A 9,417-nucleotide genomic window follows, 5' to 3' on the forward strand; every position below is an offset into this window, starting at 1 on the left:
ATATTTTTTTCATATATATATATATATATATATATTTTTTTAAATATTTCTTTATTGATTTCAGAGAGGAAGGGAGAGGGAGAAACATCAGTGATGAGAGAGAATTATTGATCGGCTGCCTCCTGCACGCCCCCTACTAGGGATCGAGGCCGCAACCTGGGCATGTGCTCTTGGTTAGAATTGAACTGGGACCCTTCCGACCACAAGCCGACACTCTATCCACTGAGCCAAACTGGCTAGGGCCCCATGGTTATTTATTTATTTATTTTAAAATATACATTTTTAAAAATTGATTTAAGAGAGGAAGGGAGAGGGAGAGAGGGATAGAAACATCAAAGATGGAGAGAGAATTATTGTTCAGCTGCCTCCTGCACGCCCCCTACTGGGGATTGAGCCTGCAACCCAGGCATGTGCCCTTAAGTGGAATCAAACCTGTGACCCTTCAGTTCTCAGGCCAGCGCTCTATCCACTGAGCCAAACCATCTAGGGCTTCTCCCATGGTTTTTAAAAACCATGTCCTTTATATTATCTATCTTCCTCACTATATTGTTTGCTCCTTGGGGACAGAAGGTATGTGTTGTGTTTTTGGTTGCTAAACCTAGTACCTTCCTTATACATACTCCATACTCAATAATTGTTGGTGGAGAAATGTGAACTAGGTAGACACAGAAAGGTCATAGACGCCTTAGCATTGTTTTTCAACATATTAAACCCAGGCTCTTTGATAACATGAAAAAAATCTTCTGTCCTCCTTTTAGGTCACTTTGAGGTTTCAACATATAGGGTGTCCCAAAATTCACGCAAGAAGTAATTTTGATAGAAAACACAGGTTTAGAATTAAAAATTGTAAATTTTTTATTGATTCATAAAGTATACAGTATAGGGCAGTGATGGCGAACCTTTTGAGCTCGGCACGTCAGCATTTTGAAAAACCCTAACTTAACTCTGGAGCCGTGTCACATATAGAAATTTATTGATATTTGCAACCATAGTAAAACAAAGACTTATATTTTTGATATTTATTTTATATAGTTAAATGCCATTTAACAAAGAAAAATCAACCAAAAAAATGAGTTCGCGTGTCAGAGGTTCGCCATCACTGGTATAGGGTTATGTATGGAATAGCATATCGGGTAAATGGCCTCCCCGGCTTTGCTGGCACATACGCACTCTTTTGTTGAAATTTTCCATGACCGTTTTTGCATAAATGTGGCTGAATTTCGTTGAGGCTCATTTTCATCTTGATGGCTTGGTTAATCGACAAGATTGTCGAATTTGCGGTTCAGAAAATCCATGAGTGATTGTTGAGAAACAAATGCATCCACAACGTGTCACTGTTTGGTGCGGATTTTGGGCTGGAGGCATCATCGGACCATTCTTCGAAAATGCGGCTGCTCAGGCAATAACAAAAGAGTGCGTATGTGCCAGCAAAGCTGTGGAGGCCATTTACCCGATATGCTATTCCATACATAACCCTATACTGTATACTTTCTGAATCAATACAAAATTTAGAGTTTTTAATTATAAACCTGTGTTTTCTATCAAAATTATTTCTTGAGTGAATTTTGGGACACCCTTTACATGTGACTAAAAATAAAACTGTTAGAATGTTTCTGGTTTTAACTGCATTATTCTCCTTTGCCCCATCCCTCCAGAGAAATTTAAGGGTCACTGATTGGGAGTGGGAGCTGGGAGTCTGGGTTGCATTCTGTCACTGAGGGGATTGGACAGCGAGTTTCCTTTGGTTTGGCTTGTGCCTGACATTTCCCCACTCCTGCAACTTTGTTTGTGCAGGAAAGATCCACACCCCGATGGAATATAAAGGGGATCTAGCCTCCTATGATATGCGACTGAGGTAAGTGGTGGGAGCAATGGGTCAGAGGGATTCTAGGGCACCAGGCACAGTGTTGATGGCTCTGTCCCACCCCCAGGCGTAAGTTGGACTTGTTTGCCAATGTAGTCCATGTGAAGTCACTTTCTGGGTACAAGACTCGACACAACAATCTAGATCTGGTGATCATTCGAGAGCAGACAGAAGGGGAGTACAGCTCTCTGGAACATGAGGTGAAGTCCTAGAAATTGGGGAGGGCAGAGGTGAAGGTGGGAGAGAGGCATAGCTCCTTCTTCCTTTCTTTCCAGTACCACTCAGCTATTTCTCTCTTCCTACTCAGAGTGCAAAGGGCGTGATTGAGTGCTTGAAGATTATCACGCGAACCAAATCTCAACGGATTGCAAAATTCGCTTTTGACTATGCCACTAAGAAGGGGCGGAACAAGGTTACGGCTGTCCACAAGGCCAACATCATGTGAGGGACATGGCTTTGCGTGGGGTAGGTTCCTGGGAAGGTAGTCCCCTGCACTCTCTTGCTGAATCTGTTCCCTTTGGCCCATGGACAGGAAACTTGGGGATGGGTTGTTTCTGCAGTGCTGTGAGGAAATTGCTGAACTGTACCCCAAAATCAAGTTTGATACAATGATCATAGACAACTGTTGCATGCAGGTAAGGCCCTCCTTGTATGTGCACTCCCTCAGTGCTGAGGGAGATCAGGGAGTGGAATTTACTTCTCTTCTCCATGCCCATATTTCTCCCTGCCAGCTGGTGCAGAATCCTTACCAGTTTGATGTGCTGGTGATGCCCAATCTCTATGGGAACATTATTGACAATCTGGCTGCTGGCCTGGTTGGGGGAGCTGGTGTGGTACCTGGTGAGAGCTACAGTGCAGAGTATGCAGTCTTTGAGATGGTGAGTGAGGTCACCTCCTCTAGTTCTGTGTGCCCTTCTTCTGACCTCAGGTTCCACCTGATAGTTTCATGCCATGCCTCCTCTCTGTACCTGGCCTAACCTCTCTTTTCCTTGATCTTAGTTTCTGCATAATGTCTGCTCCCAGTGACTCTGGCCTGCCCTTCTTTTCACAGGGTGCCCGGCACCCATTTGCCCAGGCAGTGGGTAGAAATATAGCCAACCCCACAGCCATGCTTCTGTCAGCTTCCAACATGCTGCGACACCTCAAGTAGGTTGTGGTGGGCTGGAGGAGGCCAGGTGTTGAGAGGGAGCACAGGTGGGGAAATTAGGGCCTGATGAAGGGGGAAATCTCAGTTTCTTCCTCTCTACATTGACAGTCTGGAATATCACTCCAACATGATTGCAGATGCAGTGAAGAAGGTGATCAAGGTTGGCAAGGTGAGTTTAGAAAGGCTGTGGGGTTCAAGGCCTCAGAACTACTCTCTGGGTAACCTGAATTGGGGTCTCCTTTCCCTATAGGTCCCCAGACCATCTGCTGTCTGATCTTGCCCATCCCTCTCAGGGCTGCTCTTCACCTCTCTCCTCTTGGCTGTTTCATCCTCTAGATCAGTGGTCACCAACCGGTATCTGCGGACCACTGGTGGTCCGTGAGGTCCGAAAGGTTGGTGACTGCTGCTCTAGATCTCTTTTGCCTTTTAGTTCCCATCTGCTATTCCCTTTCCTGCTCCATCCATTTGCTCTTTTATGGACATCTTTTATTTTTTAATCCTCACCCGAGGACATGCTGAGAAAGATCGATTGCCCTCCTTACGTGCCCCAACTGGGGATCAAATCTGCAACCCAGGTATGTGCCCTGATTGGGACTCAAACCGGCAACCTTTTGGTGCACAGGACAATGGTCCATCAACTGAGCCACTTTGGCCAGGCTTATTGGGCATCTTAATGCTGAATTTGGGAGAGCATGGGGATGGAGGAGCCGAGGAAGGTAGCAGGCAGGATGAGGCAAGGGTGTCAGTCACCTTCTCCACCCTGGAAGCCCATCCTCCTTTGCATCCCCCTGCCATTTCCTTCCTTCTACTTGTCTCCAAGGCATCTCATCCTGTCTTCAATCTACATTTCCTATCTTCCCTCCTGCTCAGCTTCCCATCCATTCTGTCCAGGTTGCAGTTGATCGCTCTAGTAGGGACTCTGGCCCTCAGAAGACCTGAGTGGACAAGTCCATGTTCTTCAAACCTAGCAACCTTCCTGCATCTGCTGCATCTTCTTTCTGGCTGTTATCCCATCTTGGACTCCCATTTCATCAGTGCCCTACCCTCCTTCATGGGCTCTCTTCTCTTCTTTCCCACGGCTATTGCCGGTGGTGGCTGTAGGTGCGGACACGAGACATGGGCGGCTACAGCACCACAACCGACTTCATCCAGTCTGTCATCGGCCACCTGCACCCCTATGGGGGCTAGAGCCCCCTTATTCCCTTCAACCTCACGAGGACCATACCACCCACATCTCCCTTCAGTGCAGTGGACCAGAGAAGAGCCCTTAAACCATAATCACCTGGGCAGAGCCTAGGTTGTCCTGGGGCTGGCTTCCTTAGGGAAACCTATAATGGGGGGAGGGTAGGGATGGGCCCAGGTCACAGGGGTGATGACGATTCTCCCCCACAGGTTCGAACTCCTGACATGGGTGGCTATGCCACCTGCCGAGACTTCACTGAGGCTGTCATTGATGCCCTGCCCCAAGCACAACCATATAAAGGTGTCAAATAAAACATAAAATTATAAATCAACTCTTGTGAATTTTCTTTTATTGGGACATAGGGGGTAGGTAACTTGGTGGTTATACCCCACCAGGGTACTGTCCATTCTAATCTTCCTGGGCTAGCTTTTGGAGCTTTTTCTTTTTCTTGGAGCTCTTGTTACTAACAGCCTCTTCAGGTCCACTGCTGAGAGGTTCCTCCTTCAAAGAGAGTTTCCTCTTTTTCTTGGGAACACTCCTGTTTGTTGCCTCTTCAGGTTCACTAACTGGTTCCTGTTTGGTTAAAGATTTCTTCCTCTTAGGAAGATTTCCATTGTTAGCTGTCTCAAGATCATTATTAACAAACTCCTCCTTGGAAAAAGATTTCCTTTTCTTGGGTTTGGGTAAAGAAACGGGTGGGTCTTCTGTTCCATTCTCCTGAGGAGTCTCCTGGAGCTTTTGCTTTTTCTTCTTTTTGGGTTTTTCATTTGTCTCCTAAAGGGGGAAATGGGCATGAAACTGTCACTCACTGTATCAACACTCCCAGCCCCCACCCCATTAGAGTTCCAGCAATTAAGTAGGGCAGAAAAACTGGTGGAAATGCTGTAAAGTTGTCCAATGTTTCTGGGGATGGTTTTTATATGGGTAGAATTCTGGAAATCCGCCCCAAAGGTGACTCCCACTTAAAGGTGGGGAGAGATGTAATACTTAAGCCCATAAGAGAAAACCCCATCATGTTGGTCACAATAAAACCATCATGCCTAGTTCCAGAGGGGACCCTGAAATACTGTTTGACAAACTGGGCGCTATGAAAATCCCAGGGAAGACACACAGCCGAGAATCAAGAACAAACAGCAGGAATTCACACTACCCCCAGTTGAGGACTCCTGGCAGGCAGCCGAGGACAGAACACACTTGCCCAGGGAACCAGTGTGCTACAACCAGCTCTCTGGGCTCTTGAACAAGTTCTCTCAGCACCTATCTCCTTCCTATAGAATCAAGAGGCAGTTTTAGAGGTTTCAAGTCCTTGTTTCAGTCCAAAGGCCTGGACTCAAGACTATGACTTTGAGGTCACATCCTTTGTTCTACTGTTGAAAATCCTACAACCCAGAATTTTCACTCAGGATCTGCCTACTGACCTCACACTCCTCTGGTGTACTGCTGCTGTTTTCTGGAGATGCAAGGGCAATCGCAGCCAGCCGTTTCTTTTCCTTCTTCAAGCGTTTCTTCTCCTGTTTCTCGAGCTTTCTAGTAATCTCAGCAGCCGCTTCCTCTGCCTGGCCAAAGAAAAGTGCTGAAAGGCTCTGAAGACCTCTGGCCTGATAGAGGTTTCCCTCCTGGCTTCATTGGATCAGGCTCATTAAATCAGTTTTTTTGCCTCCACTCTACAAGGTCAGGCTAAGACAGTTCATCACCTCCAACAGGTAGCTATGCAAAGCCCCACCCAGCAAAGCCCAAACTGACCTGTACCATTGCCTCCTTCATGACCTCCAGATTCTTTCGTGGAATCACGCCAGTCTCATAGAAGGATAGCCGCTCCTCCACTTGTTCTCGAAGCTTCTCCCCAAATACACTTGTGGGTACCTCTGGATGTGTGTGTGTGTGGGTAAACAAAGCCTGTCAGCTCCTAAAGGGACAAACTCCTCCTCATCCCCAGTATTTCCTCTACCCTCAGCTTCACTCAGACCCAAAGTATCAACACTCACTAGGTGAACTGCTGTTGACGAAAAATGTTACCATCATTGTAGAAGCTAAGGTATTCAGTTCCCCACTCACTCCCAGCCCCTTCTCACAAATGCCACTCCCTCACCCATACCAGAGAAGCAATCAATTCGCGAGGCAATACTGCATTTGTTTGCCAGGTATCGGGAGATGCGGCCTTTGTTCTTGGCAGCTGCTCGGCCAATGAAGGTGGAGTGGAAAATGAGTCCATATTTTGGGGTGTTACCCCTTGTCTTCAGGGCTCTGGGAGAAGAATATTCAGTGGAGAGTTTACGATCAGAAATTTCAACCCTATTAGCCAAGGCAGGTCTTCCCCTCCCCTTTCCCTCAAACTCCAGAGTGAGTCTTAGGCTGGGGTGAGTCTAAACCACTTCATGCCAACCCACAGCTCCCAAGGCAGAGAGAAGGCATCCAATGTCGCTGACCTGGAAACTTGGTCCCTTTGCCGGGCCCTGGGAATCACTCAGACACCAGGACAGGCCATCACCCCCATAGCAGAGGCCTGTATAGGTCAGGATGCCCTGGTTAGCCATCACTGTGATTCCCCAAACAAGTAGTGGACACCAGAGGTGGCACCTGAGTGCGGGCAGGTGCCCTCACTGGTACCTGAACAGGGCCTTTTCAGCCCCAAGGATCTGCACTGTGGATGCTGGATACTTGGCCAGGTTGGTGAGGCTGCCAGCATGAGCAATGAGACGTGCGCCTACCTGGAGAAGGATTTAAGGAATTAGTCACAGAAGCTGGGTTTGCCAACTGACCAACTGCATAATCCTGCCTTACCTCTTCCCATCAAGTGCATGGGGAAAACATGGTGGGTCAAGAAACACAGCAGTATGGATATATACACCGTAACATTCCTTATCCCCCCATTTTTGTTTCCCATGACTTACCGCTTCCCCAATTAAGGCTGACAGGCTGGGGGCCACTTGGCTCATCTTGGATCGCAGGTAAGTGTGCAGACTCTGGCGGTACTCTGACAAAGACACCACACGACTGGAGAAGCTTTCAATGTTTATCAAGTCAATGGCTGATATGTCCATGCCTGAAAGACACCAAGTAGGAACGTAAGGGCCAGATATTCATAGTCCCATACCTTACTTTGGCTGCCAGGCTCTGTACTGACCCATGGAGGACCGTGAGGCGTCCAGAATAGCCTTAGCCTTGGCCCCATCCATTGTTAGCTCCTCCAGCTCCTCCAACTTTTCTTCATTCAGCTCCTTTCGGTTTCCAATGAACTGAGCGACTCGGCAGTATGTAGCATTGTCATTGATTATCTTCACCAGCTCAGGAAAGTGATACCCATACCACTCCCTGCAAAGAGCCACAATCACTCCCTGGCTGAGCTGCCATGTCTCAAATAAAGCTATAGCCACAGCTACTCTTTGCCCAGAGGAAGTGAAAACTAGTCAGATCCCAAACCTCCTTGACTCAATGTCTCCCCATTCACAATACAGACCAGGCAAAGAGCCTGAGCTGAGGTGTATATGGGGTAAGTTTACTCTGCCTCCTATTTCTGTACAGTCAGTGTAAGAACACAGCCTGTGGTAAGCACCAGGAGGCCCAGCCCCACCCCACATTATTCTGCCCACAGGAGCCAGTCCTCATCTCAGGATCCAAAATGAGCTAGGCCATCCTTCCCCTTACCTGACACGCATGGAGAAGGTATTGATGTCCTTATCCAGCTGGTCCAGGAGGCTAATGGACTGTATAATCATATTGTCCACCCGGTTCACATTAAACTTAACTTTGGCCCGAGAATAGCTGTGTCCCAATCCCAGCTGGGCTTTACAAGCAGACACATCAGTCAGGCCCTTCACCAGGTTGTGGAAGTGCAGACGAACTCCTGGAGGAGGGTAAGACTATGAGCAAGGAAAGGCTCTCAGCTAGCTCCTGCACTCACAGCAACAGCCAAGCAGGACAGCTATCCAGAAGCAACCCTAGGCACCCCAATGTTTCCAGAACCCTCCTCAATTAGGTCAAGAATGGCATAAATGTTAACAGATGGTCTCACCTCGAAGAATCTCAGCTATCACACCTCCAGTCTGGCAGTTGTACCCTAACTCCTCTTGTATAGCAGCACCAATCTTGGGGTCCCCAACCCCCAGGAGTACTTTCTTCTTTTTGGTTGGCAGGTACGTTTCCAAGAACAGGCGGAGATCCTCATGAACAATACCTCAGGGCAAAAAACAGAGTTCCCACTAACAGACTGAAGAATGCTTAAACCACAAAAGAGACCCTGTCACTTCAACTGTTGATTGACAGACCACTGGTCCAGCAGAGCATGCTGGGATGGTGTGCCTATATCCCTCCCCTTTCGGCTTTGCTCAGAGACATAGAGACATCAATGATTGCACTCAGGGGATTGACAGATTCAAGTCATCACTGCAAAGCCTGCATTAACCACGGGAGGAGCAGCACTCAGGTTCAACAGTACAAGTGTGAAATGCATAACTGAAAGCTTAAGACATACCCTGGAGCACCATGAAAATAATTAGTTCCCAACCTGCTTCCTGGGACCAAAAGGTCTAAGACTGCACGCTGGACTATGTGCTTTAAATATAACATTTAGCCTACCATATCCCCCAGATATTGAGCTCTGCTAAGACTACTCTAAATTACATCCTGTACACACCAAATACTACCCAAAACATTTCAGATTTAGAACAAACTAGACGAGGAAAGGCAAATACTATCACAAGCTCCCTAGGAAAAGGAACTAGACAATCGCAGGACCTACATATTGGCATATCTTCCTGAAATACTTGGAGGTAGCTTACTCACCTTCAGACACGGCATTGACATTTTCCAAGGCAACCTGGGACGAGGCAAAGGGAGAAAAGGCCACGAGACGGACGATGTTGTGGAACTTGCCCAGATTGAGCACGCACTCCTCCACCTGGGGGGATGGAGGGAGGGGAGAAAGGGTAAGTGTCTTCCTTCCTTCGCTCTTGCCTGTAGGGCGCAGTAAAGCGGCGGTTCTCAGCCCTGGCGGTTCTCAGCAGACCTGACTGAAGGCCTAAGGGAATGAACCTATCATGGGCCCTAAATCCCGGTTCTGCTTCGGCGGTACAGGGTGGGAGGATTCTAAACGATCCTAAGGCGATTCTAATCACTAAGGAAGACAAGGACCCTCTGCAAAGGAGCTTCCCGGCTCAGCGCATACCCCAACGCGTGCGGTCGGCCACGTGGGAGCGCGCGGTGCATGCTGGGGTCGTGGCGGCC

At 48.0% G+C, this 9,417-nt stretch overlaps 2 protein-coding genes across 2 annotated transcripts in view; one reads left to right on the forward strand and one right to left on the reverse strand.

The window, feature by feature from the left end:
- IDH3B (isocitrate dehydrogenase 3 (NAD+) beta) overlaps window positions 1–4,513 on the forward strand; it is a 6,673-nt gene extending 2,160 nt beyond the window's left edge. Inside the window, exons 4-11 of the mRNA XM_005874761.2 lie at window positions 1,795–1,855; window positions 1,932–2,064; window positions 2,172–2,305; window positions 2,397–2,499; window positions 2,596–2,742; window positions 2,916–3,010; window positions 3,120–3,180; window positions 4,113–4,513. Of these exons, the coding sequence (XP_005874823.1) occupies window positions 1,795–1,855; window positions 1,932–2,064; window positions 2,172–2,305; window positions 2,397–2,499; window positions 2,596–2,742; window positions 2,916–3,010; window positions 3,120–3,180; window positions 4,113–4,199 (821 nt within the window). The 3' untranslated portion in view covers window positions 4,200–4,513. The remainder of the gene's footprint in view (window positions 1–1,794; window positions 1,856–1,931; window positions 2,065–2,171; window positions 2,306–2,396; window positions 2,500–2,595; window positions 2,743–2,915; window positions 3,011–3,119; window positions 3,181–4,112) is intronic.
- A 10-nt stretch (window positions 4,514–4,523) lies between these two features.
- On the reverse strand, window positions 4,524–9,415 carry NOP56 (NOP56 ribonucleoprotein; the record flags this gene model as incomplete). Its single annotated transcript, XM_005874762.2, has 11 exons — window positions 4,524–4,968; window positions 5,613–5,750; window positions 5,938–6,059; window positions 6,290–6,438; window positions 6,802–6,902; window positions 7,086–7,237; window positions 7,319–7,506; window positions 7,840–8,038; window positions 8,207–8,368; window positions 8,977–9,091; window positions 9,359–9,415. Coding segments are annotated over 11 exons (1,749 nt in total), but the record flags the coding sequence as incomplete, so codon positions are not given.
- Window positions 9,416–9,417: the final 2 nt, after the last annotated feature.

The sequence above is a fragment of the Myotis brandtii genome, unplaced genomic scaffold (assembly GCF_000412655.1).
Source record: "Myotis brandtii unplaced genomic scaffold, ASM41265v1 scaffold45, whole genome shotgun sequence".
NCBI classification, from domain to species: Eukaryota; Metazoa; Chordata; class Mammalia; order Chiroptera; family Vespertilionidae; genus Myotis; species Myotis brandtii.